This window comes from Pyrgilauda ruficollis, unplaced genomic scaffold (assembly GCF_017590135.1).
Source record: "Pyrgilauda ruficollis isolate IOZ18807 unplaced genomic scaffold, ASM1759013v1 scaffold7, whole genome shotgun sequence".
NCBI lineage: Eukaryota > Metazoa > Chordata > Aves > Passeriformes > Passeridae > Pyrgilauda > Pyrgilauda ruficollis.
The window spans coordinates 3,001,199-3,025,093 of NW_024528821.1; the positions used below are offsets into that span (position 1 = coordinate 3,001,199).

Genomic DNA, 23,895 nt, shown 5'->3' on the forward strand with positions numbered 1-23,895 from the left:
GCTGGGGAATGCAGCTCCAGTAAAATATGGCCCAAATTTGGTTCAGCTTTTTCTTTAAAAGCTTTTCTCCTTCTAAATCAGTAAATTAGCATAATAACATACCATAAATATATAATAAGCCCCATCCTTCTGCCTCTCTTTAACAACATTTGCCCATCATTCCAGTTAAACTGCAGTATCATAGCACAGTTTATGTGCACAGAACGTGACATTTCATCAAAATAAAAGTATGGAGTTCATTAATAACTATGCTAATACTATGCAAATATGCAACATCATAATACAAATTGAAGTCTATTATTTGAAACACCTCGATGCTTTTTTATGCGCAGCTTTCCTCCCCCTTGTTCTCCCTTCCATTGTAATTATCCCACCTTGCTGGAGCAAATTGTGTCACAATTCTTTGTCTCCTGAGTCGGTAATTTGGAACGTGTCACGGAGCTCCTAAGCACTCCACACACCTTCCTATTATCTTGTAAATAGATAAATTAAGCAGATCTAGAAATAAGATTAAATATTTTAACCTATTCAAAAAATTAAGATCTGCATTATATTTTTTTATCTACAGAAGAAGCTTTAGCATTTACATTGCAATTGAGATATCTATATATCTAGATATATAGATACCTAAATATATAGATATATAGATATAGAAATGTCGTCAAGAATAATTAAGGTGCCCTGGAAAGTTTTTTTATTGTTAATAAATGTAATTTTTATTTAAGATAAGAATTAGAGCTTGATAGTCTTTCCTTAAAAATTGGACTCAAAAAGATTGGTAGGCCAGCCATTGAAACAGGTATTTTTTTCAGAGTAAGGTTTTGAAATAAATTGTTAACTTTATGTTTAAGACTTCAGATGTTTATGTTTAAGACTTATGTTTAAACTTTATGTTTAAGAGTCAGGTGATTGGGCCCCTGGTGAGACAAAGCAGCAGATGAGGTCAGAGATGGAGATTTATTGTTCAAGGATCTCAGGTTATGTAAGGCTTGCCCCACTCTAGGCCAGCCTAAAGCTGCACAGAGCACCAGTTCCTGCTCTGATTAAGATGAGCAGGAATTAACAGGATCCCTGATCTCCTGCCTAAACATTTTATAAGGAGCTTTTACCTGGCAGCTCTTCCACAGATCTCTGAGCAAACTGCACAAAGCCTCCTTGCTCTGCTTAATCCTAATGAGGCACTGTGATTTCAATTGTGGAATAAACAAATACTCCCCTAATTGGGTGAGCTTGAATAAACTGGAACATCTCCCTGGTTTGGGTGTGGAGGGCTGCACAGGGATCTACGGGGAGAGAGAGAGAGAGAGAGAGGAGCCAAGTGCCTAAACCACAAAAAATGTCAGGAAAGCAAACTCCTTACACACAGAATGGATATCAGAAATGTCCCACAGAATTAAACCAATCTGATCCACTGGGCAGCCTTACAGGGATATGTGTGTGATGGGCGTGCATAGCCTGAAAATACATTTTAGAGTTCTCTCTCGCTGTCCCACATGAAATCCAGCACATTGTGACACATCACCAATGTCATTTTTGGATAAGGTCTGTAAAAATGTGGGATCTGCTCTTCAGTGATGCAGACTCCTGACTGCCATAATTGTATAAAGTATAAAGAAAGTGCATTTATTTTTAAAGTTCATGTCACTCTGAGTCTGCTGACCATGCCCAAGGAATGCCTTAATTACATTTTTTCCCATATATATTTTGGTTGGGTTTTTTTTCCATCCCCATTGAAGAAATTTTAATTAACATCTGAAACCTCCTTGTATTTTTCATAGTTTTAGAGAACTCATTCAGCAAGTCCCTTAATTTTAATTTCATTCTGTTTGTAAATAATCTAAACACCAAAACATCAACCCAGCTATTTGGCTATTTAGTGCCCACTCTCACCAAAGCTTTAAGAAAGGAAAATTTTAAGAGAAGAGAGGAGAGCTCATAACTCATTTCAGTTGTAAAGTGTAATAAATTATTATTTACATATCTGAACCACCAATTGTTATTTCTGCAGAAATGATGAACCATCAGATTCAGAAACAGGAGAATTGCTCTGGACCTGTGATTTAATTTCTCTGGAGAAGCTTTTCCTGCTTTTCCTCACCAGCATCCCTTGGAGCTGCCCTCCCACTCTGATTCTAATTCACATTTTCTGCTCAGCTCTGACTTCATCAGGAGTTTAGATCTAAAATCCCAGGAAGCAAATCCGCATTGAAAAAAAAAAATTCTTTGTTTCTAAACACATTTAATGGTTTCTTGTACTTTTCTTTGAGCAAAACCTTAATATCCCGGCAGCACCAAATAACAAAACCTTCTCATGACCAGAACAACCTTCCCATGACCAGAACAACCTTCCCATGACCGTGCTGACAAAGTGGTGGGTGCATTGCAGCCTCCACTGAGCCTTTGGCCAGTGCCAAGCTGACATCTGGGCACATTTGACATCTCCAATGTCAACTCCCAGGAAAGAACCAGTGGGGAAATAAAGCTGTGGCACAAAAGGGAGGCCCAGGAGGATGAAGGGGGTTCAGGTGTTTTGTGGTTTCTTACCACATCCCCAGGATTATTGTTCCCAATATTTTATTTCAGTGTTAAGGATGGACTGATCTGCATATGGCTTCCATTACAAACCATATGCAAGCCAGACAGCCAGGGTGGCTTGACCTCCTCCATATGTGTAGGAAAACAAGCTCTGAGCAATCTGCTGACTGGGGATGCTGTGAAAAACAAACAAGAGCAAAGGATGGCAGGAAATATTTCCTCCAAAACCATACTGGACCATGATCTGCTGACTTCTAAAGATGATTAGCAATTCCTGCTTGCATGAGTCATTAGCAGCCTGCTGTTGTTGTTCCCTGGTGTGCACTGGGCTCCTGTTGATGTGTTCTGTCTCAGAAATACCTAAATCACACCCAAATTCCTCTTTGGATTCTCAGTAACCAGTCCAGGCAACTCTGCTGGCAAGGATAAAGCAACCCAAGCCTTTGCTGTACAGTTCAGCGCTCCTTATTCACCTTTCTCTGCAATATCTAAGGGAGCTGCACATGTGTAATGCACTGTTTAATAACCACAGACCTTTATTATTCATTACTAAAACCTTGTGATCAATTAAACTTCTGTTTATTTCAGAACAGCTTTGTGTAAGAACCAACCATCCAATCCTAGAAAGCCTCATTTCTTCATTTTTTAAAGTATCTCAAAGCAGAAATGTAAGATTACAGAGAAAAGAAGATTCAGTACATAACATAACATTAGAATTTGAATCAATGGTGAATTATTCAAAGTTCAGGGGATAAATTATAAGATGGTCTTAGAAATCTTACATCAACACTTACATTTCACTTGGCTCAGACATTTAACTTAGATCCCTGCAGAAGTGGTAGCTCCACATAAAAACCACCCCATTTCTGGAGAAATGTTCCACATATTCATAACAATTCAGAGCAGCATATAGAAATTAAATTAGTAACAAGATTCGTTTGAATGGGCATTAATGAGAGTATGAAAAAAGTTCATTTATCTATTTGGATTGTGAATTTGCTGAAGGCTGCTCAAGCAACTCAGTCAACAACAGTGACATGAATATGCATGTGCATGCTCAGATATTTGCATGCAGATGAATTTATCCCTGACAATAACTGATCACAGATAATTGCTCAGGAATTCAGGCAGCTCATAGACACTGATAATGTAGCACAGTGGCATGAAAAATATCTTACCAGGAATTTATGAAAGAAAACGTTCTTTGCAAATTAGAAAAGTGATTTTTTGGTGGGGGGAAATGACCTTTTTTTGAACTTTCACTGAGCTACTCCCTGTATTTCCTGGGCACAGAGATTCTCCATGGTATAGTGCTTGCTACCATGCATTGCACAGGACAGATTTCCAATCAGATTGATTTGAAAAGGGGAAAAGGGAACTGTTGCTTTCTGCAAGGGAAAGAAGTTTTTGCAAATGAAACACACAATGAATAAAGGCAACATAGTCCTTTTCAGTGGAAAGAAAGAGAAAGTCTTAGGAAAAAAATTAAAAGCTAATTTTAAATATTCATAATGTTGTTTTTATCTAAATATCTGAAATACCATTTAAGAAATTGTGCAATTATTTTTCATTAAAAGACTAAGAATTACCAGTATATTTCATGTGGATTGTTAGAAAGAACAATTTCTTTGATGGTTAAGACTTTCAGCACCCAAATAAACCAAGGAAATATATGTATATCACTGAGTTCTAGGGTTAACTTAAAGAAATTTAAATTTTGTTAGTGTAATAACACTTTTTCCATTTAAAGGGGAGAAGCTTATCTCTTCCTGCACTAGTGTGCATTATTCTTCCTTTTTGTTCTAAAAATAGACTTCTCTATCCTCTATAATCTAATATTCCCCTCCTATTTAACATAATTACCTAGGACTGAATCAATATTCCATTAGCTGGATGCAGTCAATGGGCTGTCCCTCAGTGCCTGGAGCAGTCCAAGGGTTCAGGCACAGCTCTTCATCCACGCTGCTTCAGGATCCTCTGGAAGGAGTAACAAACATTCTGGGGAGCAGTGGTGATGCCTCAGGTTTTAGCTTTTCTATTTTTGCAGTTCCACTGAAAAGGATTCATTTTCCATGCTCTGCAGCCTCTTCCTTCCCACATCCCTTCCTCCACAGGGCTCCCAGGACACTGCACAGCTCTGGGGCCAGGAACAGCCCCTCTGAGTGTCCCTGGCCCAGGGCTGGTGCCTCTCCCCAGGGATGAGGAGAATTTTCTCCCAGAATGTCACTCTGGGACCTTCTCAGCACTGGCAGGAATCCTCATGGACTCCCAGTTCCATTGAGTTGGGCTGGGATTAGACAAAACTCTCAAAACTCAGAGCTGCTGTGGGAATGAACTGGGCAGCCCAGCCACAGAAAACCTCACCTGCCTTGAGAATGACTCCCACTGGGATGGTTCTCCCCCGCAAATAAATATGGGAATTCACACAGCTTTGGTAAAGACCTTTCATAAAGCTGCCAAGTCAAGATTATCAACCTCAGCTGGCTAATGGATTTAAATTATGTATTCAAATATTTCATGCAGGAGTGCACAACTAAGTGTTGCTATGATGCAATAGACACAAACCCTCTGCTCGTTCCTGACAGAAAGCACAAAGCCCTCAGTGCTCCAAGCCATGATTTTAGAAAACCAATATTTTCCTTTCATATGCCCCACTTGAACTTTTATGTCTGTGTTTGCAATAAAAGATCAGAGTGAAAGACTTACCACCCCAGAATTTAGAATTTGAAATTACTCAAACTCAATTTCTCCATGAAAGATTGATGTTTTAGAGGCATTTTTATGAAACCAAAGCAAACTTTGCAACATCTGGATTTTTATGCTTTACTCAGAAAATTTCTTTGTAAGATTTGCATGTATTTGATTAAAAGAAATGTAGAAATCCAGCAACACATTTTATCATGAGTAAGAGATGACACAGGATGAAAATATTGCAAGCATCCTTCTTTCTAATTATTTTAGTGTAGAAAGAAAATGATGGAAAAGAAAATGTGAATGGTCTGCTGCACAATTTGTTCATGTGTCACTGCAAGGCTCTTCCATACACTTCACATTGAGATTCTAGAAGAGCAATAATTCATATAAATTAATTGGATATGTCAATTCTAATTGCTCTACAAAGGCTGGGTGAGCATCCTTAGGAGACCACAGGGGATCTCCATGTTGCTGCAGACAAATCTTGGCTAGTGTGAGGTTGGGGACACAGAAGAGCTTACACAGAGCAGTTTAGGTTAAAATTAAGGTTAAAACATGAAAGTTGGCATTCCTGCTTTCTGCTCTCCGCAGGTATTGGCAGAGGGGATTATTGTGCAGGAAAGGATGCCTGTGAAACCCAGAGAAATCAAAGCAAAAGAAGCAATAAGCAGTCCCTTAACACTGCACCATGCCATGCTGGGGCAGCTGGTGTCAACAGAAACACCATGAACTGGAACAGGGTGTTGCTATAAAGGTTTTTATTCCTGTGCAGAGAAAATGTCCATTTCTTTATCCCCAGCAGTGACTGGGATCACTACCATCAGCCTTGGGGAAACCAGACACCGAGAAGTGCTGAAATTACAAAAACAGTCCCTGACTTCCAGCTCCAAACCTCAAGAGAAATCAAAATTATGTCAGAAATGAGTGTTCCATTAATGGCCCCTAAACTAAGGATAGAGGAACATATGGGAATTATAACGTAATACTATTATATTAACCCAACATGAGTTGAAGTGAATTTCAGCCCTAATGCCCTGCTCTACAGTGTTGCACACACATTGTTTTTAACCCCAGTTCATTACCTACCTATTCATTTGCATGAAATTCTGCTCCTGCAGAATTGGCCTAATAAGTAGCAATACAATTTAATTGCAATTATTTTGGGGGGTTGTTCTCTGCCAGTGAGTGGCAAGAACTCACAGTATGAAAAGGAATAAAAGGTTCAGGAGCAGAATACCACTGAGTTTACCCAGACACAGAACCAACATGAAATACAGTAATGGATTATTATAAATGGATTCTTCTGTAAATTTCTAAATGGAAATAAGTACATTTCTTTCTCAGAAGCATGCAGGAGCTCCAGTAGGAGCCCATTCACCAGCCAAGCCTGCCATGGATTGGGATCCTCATTCTCACTACTAAATGCATCTCACTACTTAAACAGATGCATTTTCAGAGGAAAATTACAAGCTTTGGAACAGGTTTAACACTTTGAATAGAACATGTTTCTCCCCATTTTGTGAAAAAGAATTATTGTGTGACAAGAGGAAATCTCTTAACTATGTCAAAAGACAGGAAAAATAGAAGTTTCTTTCCTCTCATTTGCCTGTTAACAGTTAACAGCTCCAGAGGCAAATGGTGTGCATAAATTCAAGGAATTAGTAGCAGTCAACACAGCAAATTTGTATTTTTCCTGGTTTTTTAACCTAAACAAAATCATAAATAGGAAGAATACAGAAACAGCCTGAAGTAACTTATCTGAAGCTTGATAACCCAATATCATTGTTTGTGGGCAGGAATTAGATGTGGTCTGGATTTCAGCTGCCCTGCATTCCCCTTTGGACTGTGTGCAGGAGCTGAATTTTGAATAAAACACAGCCAACTTCCCTTCTCCTATTTCCACTTTATGCACCTCATATTACTGCAAGGGATGAAATTCTCCCTGGAACACCTGAACAGGAGCATTTCCAGTCTGTGTCTGGCCACAGGATAAACACACATCCCATAACCAGAGGGACCTGGGTCTTCATCAGAGGCTGTGTGGCCATGGCTGCTCTGCAGGAATGATAAATTCAGAGAGGATAAAGTTCTCTACAGAGTCCAAGCCTAAGTTTCTGATGTATTTAACACAAAAACACAAATCCAAAAGTCAATTTTGTCTTTAATTCCTTTTGTAACAACCTTGTGCTTGGGCACCTCCGAAAATTTTGCTTGCTGCACTTTTATACCAGCACTGCTGGTGCTGCTGCTGTACCCAAAATACTCCTGCTGTGTGTTACTGGGGAACAACTGGTGTGGAATCAGTGGTCCTTGAAGAGAACACTGGAAAGACTGGAAAGACATCAAGAAAAATTCCCCTTTACTTTGTTCTTTGCTTAGATCAACTCCCAGAGCTGCCTTTAGCCCGGTGATTTTAGGAAGGATTTCATTTTGGTGGTTACTTGACACCAATAATGTGTAATTACATCCAGACTTCTCCAGCACACCTTAGCAAAACCATGAAATTTTTACCTCTCCCCAGTAAGACAGAAGAGTCAAGCACACACCTGTAAAATCCCAGGATTTTAGGATACTTTGAATTGTTTGTACAAACTTAATTATCTTCCTCCAATGCCCTCATCCTAAAAGAAATCTGAAAATGCCAAAATTGTCAACAGACTTTAAAAAAAACCACCAAAACATAAAACAAAAAAAAAAACCCCAAACCCAGACAATCATTAAAATCAGTTATTTGTCCAAGTTGCATGATTTAAAAGGCTAAGAAAGAATGAAGCAGCTAATTAGACTAATCAAAAGATGAGACACATGTTCTAATATGTGCAATAATTAACCCACTCAATTCAACAGTATTAATTCAATGTTTTGGCACAGCATAATAAATAGCACTGGACTGCCAAAAGCTGAACTTCTTTTCCAGTTGAAATTAATCAAACTCTCTGGATGCATACATGTTTGTGGAGACAAAAATAATGTATATGCCAGGTTCCTCGTTCCACTGAGGAGATGGAACCTCTTCATCTCTCACCAAGAGGGATGGCATTCCATTCCAAAAAAAAAAAAAAAAAGAGTTTTATTTCCACCTATTCAAGCATCTCTATGTATATAAAATGAAGATTTTAGTCTAGAATAATCACCTTTGGACAACCCCTGAAGTATGGGTGGAAAAGAAGTATTTGATGCATAGAATGACTTGTTAAAAGTGAAACTTGTTCACAAATCAGGTAAAGTAAGAAAAAATACTTCTTAATATACTTGCAAAATTGACAAATCAAAAAGCGTATTAGCAGAATGAAAAATTAAAAGGATCTCAAGAGAGATCATTGCAGGTGTGGCCATTAAAATTGTATTAATTTAGGAAAATCAGAATTCAGAAGAACAATGTTATCAATAGATACAGAGGCAGCCAAGAAAGACTTCACCATGGTGTGCTTCAAAATAAATCACTGCAAACTGCTTTCCACCTGACCAACAGATTCCTATTGCTGTTGTAAATTCCTTAGGAAGATGCTTAATAAAGAAGTATGTTAGAAAAATGATAGGGAAAATAAAATTTTTTTGGCAGCTGTGACCCATATGTTATTTTAAAAAAACCCCAACTAAATATAAAAATAAATTCCTGCATGTTGTAAACATGTTGTCCATGGTGACTTTATTGTGCCTTCTGGTGGAAACCCCACCCTGCCTGGATTGTGGCCTTGCAGAAACTGCAGACAAAGTTTCTAATCTTTATTTCTCCTTGAAATTTCTTCCCAGCACAAGGCCTTATTTCACAAGTTGAATGCCTGTGAATTAACAGTACTTTTAATTACTTAGAGATATAATCTCTATTGGAGCATTATTTTCATTTCCTATTCATTTTCCATCCTTTCATTATCAGTCTTTCTTCACTGTTTATATTTTAATTCGTGCAGGCTTTAACAATATACTGACTCCAATAGTGTCCTAATTAAATTAACTTTACTTGCAGATTTGAACAGCAACCCACGTTGACCTCAAAAATATTCCTTTTTCTTGCTTCCAGTATACTTTACTATCTAGCAAAAAGTTCTTTTCCCCAGACACTGTTACTTCTGCAGATTCAGCCTCTCTGCAACAAGTCCTCCAATAGATATCCCAATTAATATTTCAATTTCAATAAAGCTACAGCCCAAATCCAAGTGGCCCACAATTTTTAGTCCCTAAATGTTATTTAGGTCACTTCAAATAAATAATTGCAGAGCAGTTTCTGACCACCCTAGCAAGAAAGAACTTTGATGTTCCAGATTGGATTTTTCTCCACAGCCATCATTCCCAATTTTCTTCATAATTAAAGCGCAACTCAAAAATGTCTTTCCAGAATGGGCAAAGAACTGAAGCTGAAAGTAAAGCTCACCTGTGCCTTTGCATTTCATAGCACATTAATTCACCCCTCAGCAAGCCCCAGACAGTGCCTGGACTTTCTTTCCTACAGAGAAAAAGTTCCTCTCACCTTTTGCACTCTTTTACCCCTTTTTTTTTTAATCCTTTTTTTACCCTTTCATAAAGGATATTATTTTAACATTTGAAATTATTTAACTTTCAGATAAAATACATACACTTCTATATCACCATATTGCATAGGAGTATTGAATATTCTTATTACTCCCTTTTCATATTTCTTACATTTTTTCTTTCCCACATCTTCGAGTGTGGAATCTTTTCTAGCCAGGATCCTCATATGAATTTCCTACCTGAATTCAGCTTGCTTTCAAAAGAAAAGTAGATGCAAAAGTCATGTCAAGGGATGATGCACAACATAACAAACATTCCCTGCCTTTAATAATTTGCCTTTGGAATCTGGCTAATAGGTGGTTTGGGAATAGGAATAAAAAACAAGAGTTTACTCCTTTAGTTTTAGTTTATTTTTGAATTAGAACCTTCTTCACAGGTCAGCATTTGGTTCTGGGGGTGTTCTCCAGTGCTTGCATCCCTGGAACAGCAGCTGAGGCACCATTCTTGGTGTAACCCCACCAAAAACCCAGTGCCCATCCCACAAAAGCAGCAGCCCTCAGACCCTCCTGAAAGGCACATTCCAGCATGTCCCGAGGGCTGGAGCTCAGACAGTCACATCTCCCTGGGTTTCCTGGAGCAGCAGAGCTGTTCTGCAGGTAAACCCTGCCCAGTGTGAATTCCTGACCACCCCTGAGCTTTCCTGGGAGGTTTCTCCAGGAAAGATTTCTCATGTTCCCACAGCCCACCCTGCAGGGATGGACTGCAAATCCTGCTGAGGCTGCCTGGGAGAAATGGGTCATGAACTTGGGCACTGCCCACTGCCAACCAGAAATCAATCCAGAAATCCACGCACAGAAAAAAAAATCAATGTTCATTGACACAGCCCAGGCAGGGCAAGAGCAGGGCAGGGACAGGAGCAGAGACCCAGATCCACTGGGAGCACACCAGGATGGACAGAGGGAGGGACAGAGGGACAGAGCAAAGTGCTGGTGGTGCCTCCCCTCCACAGGTGGGATTTTAAGACCAGGTTGTTGGAATTGGTGGTTCCCTGCTCTTTTTTTCCATTAAAAATGTTGAAAATAAAATTCAAGTATTTATATTTATGAATGTCCAAACAGAGCTTGTGCTCTGCACCCTGCCCATATTTCCAAGACACATTAAAGTGGGTATTAAAGTACTGATTCCTGACTGCCTGGGGCTCTGTTTTACCTGCTCATAAACTGTATTAAATTTGTAATGCAATTCAGTGAATCAGGGGCAAAATTACATGTTCCATAAGACATTCTGATTTCGATAATTTCCTGTATGTTAACTCCTGTTTAGTAGCATAAACAAAATAGAGGTAATCTTTAGCTCCTTTAAAAATTACATTTAAAATAAGATATTTCCTCAGGTTTTTGGACTAGCTGTTCTAAAAATCCATATCAGTGAGCAATTCCGAGTCATGATTTTTTCTGGCCAGCAGTCAGACATCAGTGCAACAAGCCATTAATTTTTCAAGAGTTAGCACAGAACAAGAATACAGTAGTGATATTTTAGAAATGTATTTCAGTTCATAAAGGCAGCATCAGCTCTCCTCTCATTCAATTATTGCCATTATTTAAAATAATTAAAGTGAGATTCTTAATAATGCTTTTCTATTACATGGATCCAAATCCTAATAAATGAGTACAGATTTAAAATAGATTTCCTACTGAGTCTGGTAAGGCTTTTCTGTGATCCTGCAAGAATTGAAGAAGATGATGTACAGAGAGCCAAGGAGAAATGTCAGAGGCAGGAGAACACCCCCAGGAGCAGAGCTGCAGGCAGCAGAAAAGCACACGGAACAGGCAGGGAGAGGAACATTTAGAAGCAGGAAAAAAAAGAAAAAGGCATTTTAGAGCCAGAGTGAGAAAGGAAGAGAAAGGGCAGAAAGGCAGGAGGCAAAATAAATTATACCAGAAGCTGGAAAATCCCCATCCTGCCTCAAAAAGAAAAGTAAGGTCAGGAGGCAGCACAGCAAGAGCTGCACCATTGACCAGCAGCAAGAGGTACATTCTCTGTGCTTAAAAAAGAAAAAAAAAAATCACAATAAAAGAGTCAGCAGGGTCCTCCTTGAGGACACACTGGACTGAAGGGAGATGCCTTCCCAGAGGGGGCTGCTGTGTCCCAAGGAGTGTCCCAAGGGCTCTGCTGTAGTGACACGGGGCTGTGCTGCTCCTGGATGTCCAGGGAAAAGCTCCTGACTTTGGGGCCAGGTGTTCCCAAAAGGCCCTGGCTGGTGGGGTCTGCAGCACACACCTGCCCCTGAAGCATGTCCCTGCTCTGACAGAGTTGTTTCATTTGGAGGGGCAGATCTCAAGGCACACTGAGGGTATTTTGTAATTCGAGGTACAGGAAAGAAGATGAATAATAAGAGGTACTTAAAAATGGGTTTTTTTTCCCCAGATCAAGTGCATTTTACCTCACTTTTTTGCTATCTTAATTCTAAGTGCCAGTTTCCCTCTTGGAAACAATTTCTCTTTATCGAATTCCCACAGGATAACCCAGTTATTCAAAAGCAGAACTCCTGATAAAGAAGTAGAATACTATGATTGCCACATGTAATTTACCTATGTAATTTTATTATTTTGTGTTTTAATATTTTCAATATGCTTTCATCTGTCCACCCACATGAACAGAAGTTATTTTGTTTTTAGAATTAAGTTAATGCATCACATTTTATTAGCTGGTAGGAATAAAATAGGAGAGGAAAAAATAATTTTTTGATATCAAATGCTTTGTTAAGAGGTTAACCAAATTAGTAACCAAGTAATTAAAAATATGAACAAATAATGTCCTTCCAAGAGCTTGCAGGTTGCTGAAAAAACCCAAACCCAACTTTTTTCATATGTGTCTGTAGTTTTGATAAAGTAAATTTTACCATCCAGTCTCATCTTAAAGCTCATTTTAAACAATCTTCCAGTCTAATTAGCATTACCTTCTGGCTGTGTAGTACCATCTCTCTGAACGCTGGCATGGTTAAACCACTCAGGTCTACTTGGTTCAGTGCAGTGTGGCAAATGTCAGTGAAATACAAGGGCATATGGCACATCATTACAAAACCATATGGATGCCAGGAGTGATAGTCAGCAGCATTTGAATGCAGGACCAAGAAAGTCAGAGGAAAAGCAACCAAAGACCATCAGACATAATCATTAAATGGATAAATATAGTTTCTGTGCAGCTGAGAGAAGCCAGGACATGTCTGTCATTTACAGAACAAAGGCTGCTTGAGCGTGTGGCCGTAGAGGAATCTCTACATTATTTTTAGTTTGGTTTGTAAATTTATAAATGCAGCTGATCAAGGTGAGTGATGCAAGGAGGCACTTACCAATGCACAGAGCAGATCAACTGCTTCCAGGATCAGCTCCTGGTGGCCAATGCGAGTCACCCCCAGCTCCTCCAGCTCCTGGTGAGTGATGTGCAGCAGCTGCTCCCCATTGATCTTCTCTCTCTCAAAGTTTTTGATGTATTGTTGGAGGCAATCATCGAGGCCTGGTTAGAAAAGCCAACAGCACAGATTCAGAGAGAGGAGAAAAACCCAATGAAATAGTTCTGTAGCTTAGAAATACAGAAATTTCTTGGGAGTGCAAGTGGACTTCCTTGTTTGGGGCTGTTATGGAAAGTGTGTAATGAAAATTAAAATTTAACTTACACAGCCCAGCACATGCTGCTAAAGAGAGAAGTTTATATTACTGATGTTATTTTCAACATTCTTAAACATTTTAATAGTAATTCAAAACCTTCATGGAGACAAGGGAAGGACAAAGCAGCACAGAGAGTGACATTGTAAAAAACCTTTTTCTCGTGATGTCACAAAGACCTAAATATAAGTTTATCTTATGATTAGGAACAAATTCTTCCTGTAACTCTTCCAGGACTCTTCAAGGTCATAAAGTTTGGCTGTCCCTGATCAGGAAGAGTTTTTCAGGCTCAGTACCCACCCACACTGACTCTGCTACAACCACTGCCAATTCTCACCCCAGATTATCCAGATTTCTGAATCCAAACAACAGAAAAATGGTTTTGGCACAACACCTCCAACTAAGAATACAATTTCACCCATGCACAAGGAATTGTTCCATTTCACCCTGAAACTTGATAGAATGAGAATAACTGATTATTTCGTTTCTCAGACCAGAGAAGAAAGATTAACAACACTGAAAGATTTTTTTTCCCTCCAAATCTCTTTCTAAACCACACATGCTTTGAATTTCCAGCCAGAACAATGGGTTAAACACGGATCTACTGCTGAAAGCTACATGAGGTCTCTCAGAGGTCCCTCAAGGACTGTCAGATTCAACAAAATCGTGATGTGCACATGATTTTCTAGAGAACTACAAAATGCACCTTCAATAACTCCATCTACCAAGGGAAGCAAAATACTCATTCTCAGTTATGTGCCCTGCAGTGATGCAGGTAAATCCAAAATCCATAAAATTACAGAGATCCAGAAAGCACAGAATTAATCAACTTGGGCATTTATGACAGAACTTTGAAATGTTATTTCTGCACACAGCCATTATCAAACAGACATTGAGTTTGCAGAGCGTCTGAGAAAAAGAGTTCTGACACCTTGTATGGGTGTGCTGGGGTCCCCCAATTACTTTACACCCCAATTAACACAGCTCAGCTGGGACAAAAGGACTGTGATGACAACGGAATGGAACGAACCAAAGTGTTTGTCCTCACTCAGTAAATACAAGGGGATACATTGCAGTTTCATTTAATTAACTCTTCTTTCAACACGATCAAATTATGTGCCCTATAAACTGATAGTCCTAAGTTATGTTATAGATAAAAGCTCATTTACCAAGTCAAGTGCACAGCTTTATATTCACTTGCACCTATGTTCCATACAAAGCTGGTTCAGTGATAAAAATGTCATATTTTATGGTGTAATTCAAAAGTATGAGGTCGTTTGGGAGATTTTTAAAGCTCAAATCAGCAGTCTGTAACTAATACCTAAAGCTTGCCTCCATTCTAGAATGGTCTGCAAATAGGAAACAACTTCTTTGCATCTGTTCATTATTTTTAATGATCTCATGAATGATTTTACATAAGTATAGTTTAGTTCAATTGGCTAAGTCACTGCAAATTCTCTGTTTATTATTTAACATTTTCAACTCCAAGCTGTTGCACACTTTTGTTCCCTCTTGCTCAAGAGCAATTCTTAAAGCCAATTTAGAGCAAAAATTCCAAACCCCACACCACCCAGATTTGTTTTTAGTGGACATTGCCCCAAAACTCAGAAAAAACAAAGTCACAAAACTGTTACTAGACATTAAATTATTTTCAAAAAAGCAAATTAATTTAAAAATTTAGGATCAGTGGCCCCAACAAGCATTTGTAGCATTAAGAGAGATTTGGGAAAACCCAAGTGAATGTGCCACGCTGTGAGAAGTGTGCAGTCAGATGTATTAAACCTGCCTTTGTGCCAGGGAGAATGTATGACAGCAGAGCAAAATATCAAATTTGTATTATTTGTGCTGCTCTGTAATAGCTCCCCAGGGCACCTTTACAAGGCATTTACTTACTGGTGCAAACAGTGTGGCAGTTGACAAGAGAATATAGAAATATATCATTAAAGGGCCAGGCTGTCTCACAGAATGACAGCACTTAATAAATACACTCCAAAAAAGAGAGATTTGCCCATTGCTCTCTGCTTTTCTCTCTGGGAGCCAGCTACTGAAACGTGAAACATTCCAAAGCAGAAATTCAGCATCAGGAAAATCTTCTTTATTGTCAGGCCCCCAATTGTTTTTACATGAAAATATCCCAGATGAAATTAGAAAGGGCACAGAACGAGCTCGTGTTGACTCACCCAAACCAAATGAAATATTTATTTCCTCAAGCCTCTCAGGTCTCATTAGTGCTCTTTATGCATTTTCCCCCAACACCATTTCTGTTTACAGATAAGTATTAAAGCAGTTCAGATTCATAACCGAAGAAAGAAGGGGCTTTAGCTCTGCTTAGATGTAGGTAAATAAAATTAACCCACTGGTCCCAAGATACACAACATCAGTGTCAGGCAAGAAACACAGAAATTTGCAGTTCTCTTGCTGCACATTCTTATTTTATTTGTGTGCATTTTGTAACCAACCAACATCTCCTTCAGGGCGCAATAAAATGATTGAAGAAAAATTGTTTAAACATGGATGTTTTACTTTCAAGCCAAGGCTTAACACTCATGATGAGAAAATTACGGTTGGGGGTTGGAGAATTTTTTTCTCCAACCCAGATGGGCTCAAGGAGTTAACTCACTTTAACAGGAAATCAATGAAGGTTGAAGACATTTACTAATCTCTCAGTGTGATTTGAGAGGACAAGAAAAAAGGAGTTATCCATCAGCCCAAGTGCTGACTGAGTCAGCTGGGAAGCAGCTCTGGCTGAACATTGCATTAAAAGCTGTATAAACCCTTGTGCTCAGAAAATGGCCTTGTAGAGGGAAATCAGGGAAAACATCCCATAAACCACATCCACCTGAAAACTGACATTTTCCTGCTGTATGGTTCAATTCCATGATCTCAAAGGTCTTTTCCAACCTAAAAAATTCTACGATTCCATAGTCTCTCTTTCCATTTTTAAGTTAAAAAAAAATTCATATTGAATCCACATGGACTAGGAAAACTTTATCTCTACATTCAAAAAGCAGAGGAAAAGGAAGCAACTCTGATATGCTGACTGCAAAGTGTTCTTTTGCAAATAGAGCATCTAAAGTCAAAGTCCAGGAAACATGAATAAAAAGGAGGTAGAAAACAGAAAATTGTTAGGGAGAAAGGGCAGGAAAAGAACAGCCAGTCAGCCTGAAAATGTTTATTTTTAGAAATGCATAATTAAGGAAAAAGGAATAATTGAAACAGAAAACAAAGCAAAGGCTTAAAAATATCTCTAAATCTGATTTAGGTAGTAACTCAGAGCAAACATTACAAAAGAGATGTCACATATTGTGGGCAATAAGGTTCACTGAGATTAAAATGAATCTTCCCATCCGTGTCAACAAATGGCAGGTTTGGTTTCCATTAAAAGGACAAACATTGTTGCTGTGTTATGTAAACATCTGTCCCTTCCCCTCCACTGTTGGACAGAAATATTGAAAATATTGGACAGAAGTATTGAAAATACTACCATTATTTATAAAAATATCTGTCCCTTCCCTCTGCGATGGGATAAAGATAGTGAAAATATTACCATTTCTGAAAAAATGACTATGAAATGAATGAAGGGAAAGCCCAAGTTGTTGCCTTTTATGCAGGAATGGTGCAACCAGGACAGCTCTCAGAGGAGAACAGCAGGAGCAACAACTCTGTCAGGTGTGATCCATCCCAGAAGAAATTCCTAAGTTTAAAATCCATAATTCCCAATTTTTTCATAGATCTCTCCACCATTTACGTGAATTTACTCGCTTCTCCTTTTTTTCCCCCTATATTTTAACAGATTTTTGCAACTTACTGAAAACTACGCTGGTTTTTTAATCTCTCCTAAAGAATTCCTGCCCAAATGATGAGCCTGCTGGTGCTCCAGGAGAATTCCCAGAGGAAGATGCAGCAGCTGGCTGCAGCAAAGCCTGGCTGTGAAAGGAGGGAGCAGGGCAGGGCAGGGCAGGTCCTGCCAGCTCTGCCTGGCACAGACACAGCAGCTGCCACAGGGGCACTCCCTGGCACACGAGGGGATGCAAAACCAGCCCCTCTGGTAGGAAAATGCAGTGTTGCTTTTAGGTTTTAGTGTGAAAAAGATGGAAATCAGCCCGGTGGGAATGCGCTGACCACTCCTGGCTTCAGCACTGCTGCAAGAGGAGTGAGATCCTCTCTCTGATTGAGGGTCTGACAAAGTATTCAGTGGTTTTCCTGATCAAAACCATATATGAATTTACTCGCTTCTCCTTTTTTTCCCCTATATTTTAACAGATTTTTGCTGCTGAACTGAAAGTTTCAGTTTTTTACTGAAAACTACGCTGGTTTTTTAATCTCTCCTAAAGAATTCCTGCCCAAATGATGAGCTTGCTGGTGCTCCAGGAGAATTCCCAGAGGAAAATGCAGCAGCTGGCTGCAGCAAAGCCTGGCTGTGAAAGGAGGGAGCAGGGCAGGGCAGGGCAGGTCCTGCCAGCTCTGCCTGGCACAGACACAGCAGCTGCCACAGGGGCACTCCCTGGCACACGAGGGGATGCAAAACCAGCCCCTCTGGTAGGAAAATGCAGCGTTGCTTTTAGGTTTTAGCGTGAAAAAGAAGGAAATCAGCCCGGTGGGAATGCGCTGACCACTCCTGGCTTCAGCACTGCTGCAAGAGGAGTGAGATCCTCTCTCTGATTGAGGGTCTGACAAAGTATTCAGTGGTTTTCCTGATCAAAACCATATCTAGAAATTAAAAGCACACAGCATGCCACTAAACTCCCATTTGCACAAAGGCCTATAAATAAATACGATATAGAATCTGAATATAATATAAAAGCTGAGGTAGAAGTATCTGTGGGACCTGGATCCAAAGAACAAAAGCTGAAAGTCGATGGGATGATCTGTTTGCTCAGAAGAATTACACTTTGGCCTGCCAAGACAAATTAATAATCTATTAATGTGCTTCATTTGACTATTAAAAGCTGGAAAAAACCACTCTCACTGCTCTTGCAGAATGGTGACTTGTGAAAAATCAACAGATTGAAGTGAAACAGAGAAATATCAATTTTCAAATGTTGTGCTGTTGTTTCTGGACTTGCAAGTCCAGAAAATCAGCTCTTCCCTCATAGGAAATGTAAAATCTCTCGCTACTGTGCTGGAAATTCTCAGATTAATTGGGGAAGGCAGCATGAACTTCTGCTCCTGTCACAATCTTCAGTTTATATATGCAGATCTGCTTAAATACATCCAGCATTTAACAGCTCGGTCCAAGTGCAATTTTTACAAAAAGCAAAAAAAAATTTGGCTTGTTTTTTTTTTTTTTTTAAATAAGAAATATTTTCCATATAAAGCAATATTCAGCATCTAGGTCGAAAGATCTGGAAGGAATTGACTGGCTGGCTGAGAGACTGGAGTGAATTCATGCCTTTTCCTAAATGCAATTTTATTGAATACACACATCAATTCAGCCGTGTTCTTGATCAAAACCCCTTTGATTTATTACGCTGGGCTCAGGCACAGTGGAGCCTTTCCAATTCTTATGTAACTTGTAACAAGGAAAATCATCAGGTAGGTATTTTTGCCAGTGACGTTCAAAAGCTTTTTAAGAATTATTCAGTCCAAATAAAGAAAAGGCATAATCCTCGGGGCCATGTTCACACTAAGCTGACTCTCAAATACCAGATATTTGTTCTTAAGCTCTTCAGGAGGAAAAATCAAAACTGTTGTCAAGAGGAAAGGATCTTCATACTATCACAATTCAGAAAGAGACAGATGGAACATGTTTGGAAACACTGGAAAACACCAAGCTTGGAATATTTCAGGCCTCAACTTTCTTAAAATTCAGAGTATATTTTAAATCTAAGGATTGCAGTATTTTGCATCTTTAAGCCTACATGTCACAAACCCAACCCAGAGAAATATAGCAGCTAGATGACAGAACTTCACCCAAAAAAGTACATTTAAAATTGTCAGATACATCAGAAATTCCAACCAGAGAACCAACCAACGCAGAGAAGGAAAAAAAATTTCCAATTGTTCTGAAAAATAGAACGCCTCAATTCTGGCTTTATGTGACCTTTGAATGCTTGACTGTGCACGTAGAATGTGTTTAAATGTTGCTTCCCAGCTGAGTTTCCTCTACGTCACTCCGATATTCACAGGGATACAGATGGATGGTTTAGATGCAAATACAGGCAGACTTGTGCTGCTTGAATTTACAGATCCTCATCTGCATGAACAGGAACTGGGGCGGGATGAGCACTCGGAATTAATGCTTCCCAGGCACCAACTGACACCAAAAGTGTTGGCTTCCATTCCAGGCTGCAGCATGGGTGGAACTGCACTGGGCACAAACTCTTCCACCGGGGTCAGGCCACTGCTCCAGGCTGGGCAGCCCACGAGGTGCTTCCCTTGCTCCATTCTTCTCTCCTGAAAGTGCCAGGATCCACAGGAGCACTGGGATTTGCCCTGTCCAAGCCCTCTGCAGACACTCTCCGCTCCAGGATCCAGCTGGGCTCTCGACAGCTGGAGCAGTTCTGCATTTCTGGCCCTTCATTCCTGCTCCTCATCCTCCCCATCCTCATCCTGCAGCTGTCCCTGGCTCAACAGAGCCAGCCACAAGAATCCTCTATCCCTCTCAGCACAAAATTCTGGGGATTCTTCCCCTAAAAAAACCCTGTATATCTTCAACTCCCTTCATTCACTGCCAACTTCCATTTCCCCCTCTTTCATATTCTCTCCTTCCACGCTGCCTCTATTCTTTTATTTTCCATGTGTGAAAAATAAGAGCTTGTCAGCTCTGCCTCCCCTGTAACCAGCAGGGAAGCAGATTTGGGAGAGCACGAGCTGGAGACTTCCAACCTTGCTCCTCTTCTCTCCCCAGACCAGGTCAGAGCTTTATTCACAGATCCCACTCACAAAGGAACAAACTCCTCAGGGAACAGAAAAATCCACAGCGAGTTCCTAAGCGCCCTTGTTATTCCCCTCCAAAGAGTCCTCCTCCAAATCGGGACAAACATCACTGTCCCCTCACCACAGTGCATGTCTCAGACACAGACCAGCCTCCCAAATTCTACCCCATAAGCAAAACCAGTGGGAATGCTACTTCATCCCTGTAACTTCATTATTTTATTCATAGTATGTCTGAAGCAAGGGGCTTTCCCACAATCTCAGTGCCTGTAAGTCCAAGATCTTTCCAGCAGCAATTTTCCAAGACAACTGTATTATCAAGACAAAAGCTGGGCCCAAATGATCAATATTTTAAGAGTTCACAGCAGCTGAGAAGGTTCTGTAAGGGGATGTGTCAAGCAATATTAATAGCAAATGAACAAACTGCTGAACTAATAAAATTTGATTTAATGCTATGCCATCACCCTTAAATTGACATTCATATATATGAAGTAAATGACTTTATATAGCTCTGCCTTCATTACCTATGAATGAATAATAGGAAGTGAAGCCATTCTAACTTTGTCCTCAACATTTGACAGGTGTCGTGGTGCTGTGGGATTGCCACGGAAGCAATAAACAACATTTTCAGGAAGCTTGCTGGAACCAGACCTGACCACAAAGAGGTTTCTGGAAGAGAAGTGTCATGCAGAGAGAATGGATCACATTTTCAGGCCCAAGTGTGTGCTCCTTGCTGCCACATTTCCCAACAATTTAACCCTGAGATATGTCACTGATGCTGTTACTGAGGAACTTCCCATAAAAGTGACAAAACCTAGAAGCATCTTAATTAGCTCTGTGTGCTAATGAAAATCTACGTCTCTCCTTAGCTTCATTAATTTTCTCCTTGATGAAGATATAACCACAGCCCCCAGTCATTCCTGAAGCAGCATGGCTGAGGGATGACCTGGAAGTGCTCACAAGCCTCCAGGTTCAGACCTCCCATGTAATTAATGAAATTATTCCACATTCCAGAGTGTCTGTGCTGAGGACATGGGACCCTGAATTTGTTACATTTATTTTAAAAGGGAAATGCTTTGGCCCAGTGCAAGGCAAGTGCTTCTTTTTGCTGCACTGGACTATGTAAACACAGCTTTATTTTTTTGAGCCAGTGTTTGATGGGAGCCTGTCCTGACAGAAGTGCTGGTTCCAGCACAAACATCCTGGAATACATGTCAAAATTTAACAAAACTTTTAGAACCAACTAAAAAGACAATACAAAATATTTTTGGACTTGTGAATTGATCTAGAAGAATCTTCATTATTTATTCTCAAACCAAAATGCAGAAGTAGCACAATTAAATTCCTAAATCTCTTTGTGCAGTCATGAAAGATCTGTGCCAGAATAATTCAAGTGATAAACATCTCTGGGATCAGTAAGAACACTGAGAAGAACTAACAGAAAATAACATCCACCCTTTGTACACGAGGCATTGCATTGCCTACAAGTGGAGAATTGATGTGCTCAGGGTTCACATTCCTCCTTGTGTTCTCTGCCTGGGTTGGAGGGCAGGGACAGGGGAGACTTTTCCAGCCCTCTACTTCCCAGAGAGTGTTTTTATTAACACCATTAACTTGCTGCCAAAGATGGCAGAGGGGGAAAAACCTCTCACTGTAACAAAACAAAACCAAAAAAACCCAAACAAACAAAAAACAAAACAAAACAAAAAAAACCTCCAAAAAACAAAACAAAGAAAAAAACCACCCAAAAACCACCAGGAAAAAGGAACAATTCTTAGGCAGAGAGTAAAACATTAGGGAATCAGTATTTCCTTCACTAGAGTCTGAGCACATTGAGGTGAGTTTATTCCAGACAGTTTCTACTTTAGAAAGGTTAACAAGTCTAATAAGGAAGGAGCAGCATTAACCATGTCTCATCTACAAGCACTGATCTTAAAAGCAAAAGTACAAGAACAAATAAATATAACTGAAAGCTCCTTCCTCCACGCTTCTGAGGATTTATCCACCTTGTACTGCGCACAGGAAAGTCTTAATCACAGATTGACCTTCAAAACACGACTTTGGTATCACAGAAAATCAAACAAAACCCTCACGCCAAGGAAGTTCTTGTACAAGTACTACAGGGATATGCCCCATTTGTCCCTGTCTGAAACGTGAAGAAAAAAATTACTGAAGAGTGAGATAACGAGCCTGTCTGAGCTAATCAATAGAGAGGAGGTAACCTGTCAGACAAAATTCATGTAATAGCAAGACAGACATTTAAAGTTCTGTGAAATGAGTCCTGCCCTAAAAGTGTCTCTGATGACTTTGCAACAGGGCTGCGCATTAAATTCAGTTCATCATCATATCAAACCCCATCCAGGCACAGGGTCACAGATGCCTCAGAACAGTGACTTCCCAGCCAGAATATGTCTAAAAACCTGAAATTTTATGAGCCACATCTACAGCTGTTCTACAGAATGTTCTCAATCAACCAGACTCATGTGGGACAGGCAGAATCCCTGGGTCACATCCTCCCCCCACAAGTGCTAAGGCTTGCAGAGCTGATGGGGATAAAGAGCTGACAGAGGAGAATCAAACAAAAAGTGCTACAGACTTTTCAGTGCCAAAATACATTAATTCTTGTTTTGACTTCACTGACATATTTTACTAAAAATCCCAGATATCAAAAGAACATCCATATCCAGCGTAGGCGTTTGGAGTGAAAAGCCCAAACAAATCAGATTTCTGCTCAACCCAATTTCTTCAGCAGCCACGAGTCCGTGACCTAATTCATGAGTCAGAGTTTAGACACCTGCAAGATGCAAATTCCCAAAGTAGAAGGTGGCCTTGGCAACTCACACAGTTCTTCACAGAGAAGCCAAAAATCAGATTGCTGCAAGAAGTAAAGGAAAGGGGGAGCATTTGAAATTTTCTCAGAGATATTCAGAAGCTTTGGTGATGGCTCCTGTTGGCAGCTACTCAGGAAAGGTTGTGGATCAGTTGATCTGAGGTTTCACCCACACCTCTCCTGCTCCTATTTTTCCAAGGATGCCACCCACAGCACCGCAGCTCTTGTTTGTGTCATCCTGTTGACTCTGTAAATCTGAATGATCTTAAATGAGGCTCTTTCCTTCAGCAGTTTGCAGGAATTAGCTCTAGCAGTCAGTGGGGAGCTCAGTTAAAAGTCAGGTCGTTGGCAGGAATTGTCAATTAAGGCAATTCCCAAACTAGGAATCCATATTTTTACCAATAGGAAATGCACAAAACTAACAAAAGCAGGTACACAGGAAGAAATCACAGAAGAAAAACTCATCAGCCTTCTAAATCCTCCTGAAGAAGCTTTTCCCTTTTCTGACATTTCCCCATTTTTATTCCATGTTTCTGTTCCATGTTGATACCAGACAAATTTATTATGGTTGTTATTGAACAAAATGAGAGCTAGAAATTTTTATTCACTACCACTTTACATGCAGTGCCAGATTAAGATAGATTAAGTCTCTGGCTTCAACTACATGATGAAAGATATTACTACATCTTAAATCACTATTATTTTGTCGTTTAATTCTGAATTCTAAATGTTTTGCTATTTGATCTGGACATAGTTTATCCAAGATTAAATAGTTCTGTGAAGTAACATGAAACAAGCAAGAATCTTATCATATCTAAAGAACTA

The 23,895-nt window shown here is 39.8% G+C and overlaps 1 protein-coding gene across 1 annotated transcript in view; it reads right to left on the reverse strand.

Moving 5' to 3' along the window:
- Positions 1 to 23,895, reverse strand: part of LOC121363085 (connector enhancer of kinase suppressor of ras 2-like) — a 162,473-nt gene that overhangs the window by 89,072 nt on the left and 49,506 nt on the right. Inside the window, exon 2 of the mRNA XM_041485172.1 lies at positions 13,052 to 13,215. Within this exon, the coding sequence (XP_041341106.1) occupies positions 13,052 to 13,215 (164 nt within the window). The remainder of the gene's footprint in view (positions 1 to 13,051; positions 13,216 to 23,895) is intronic.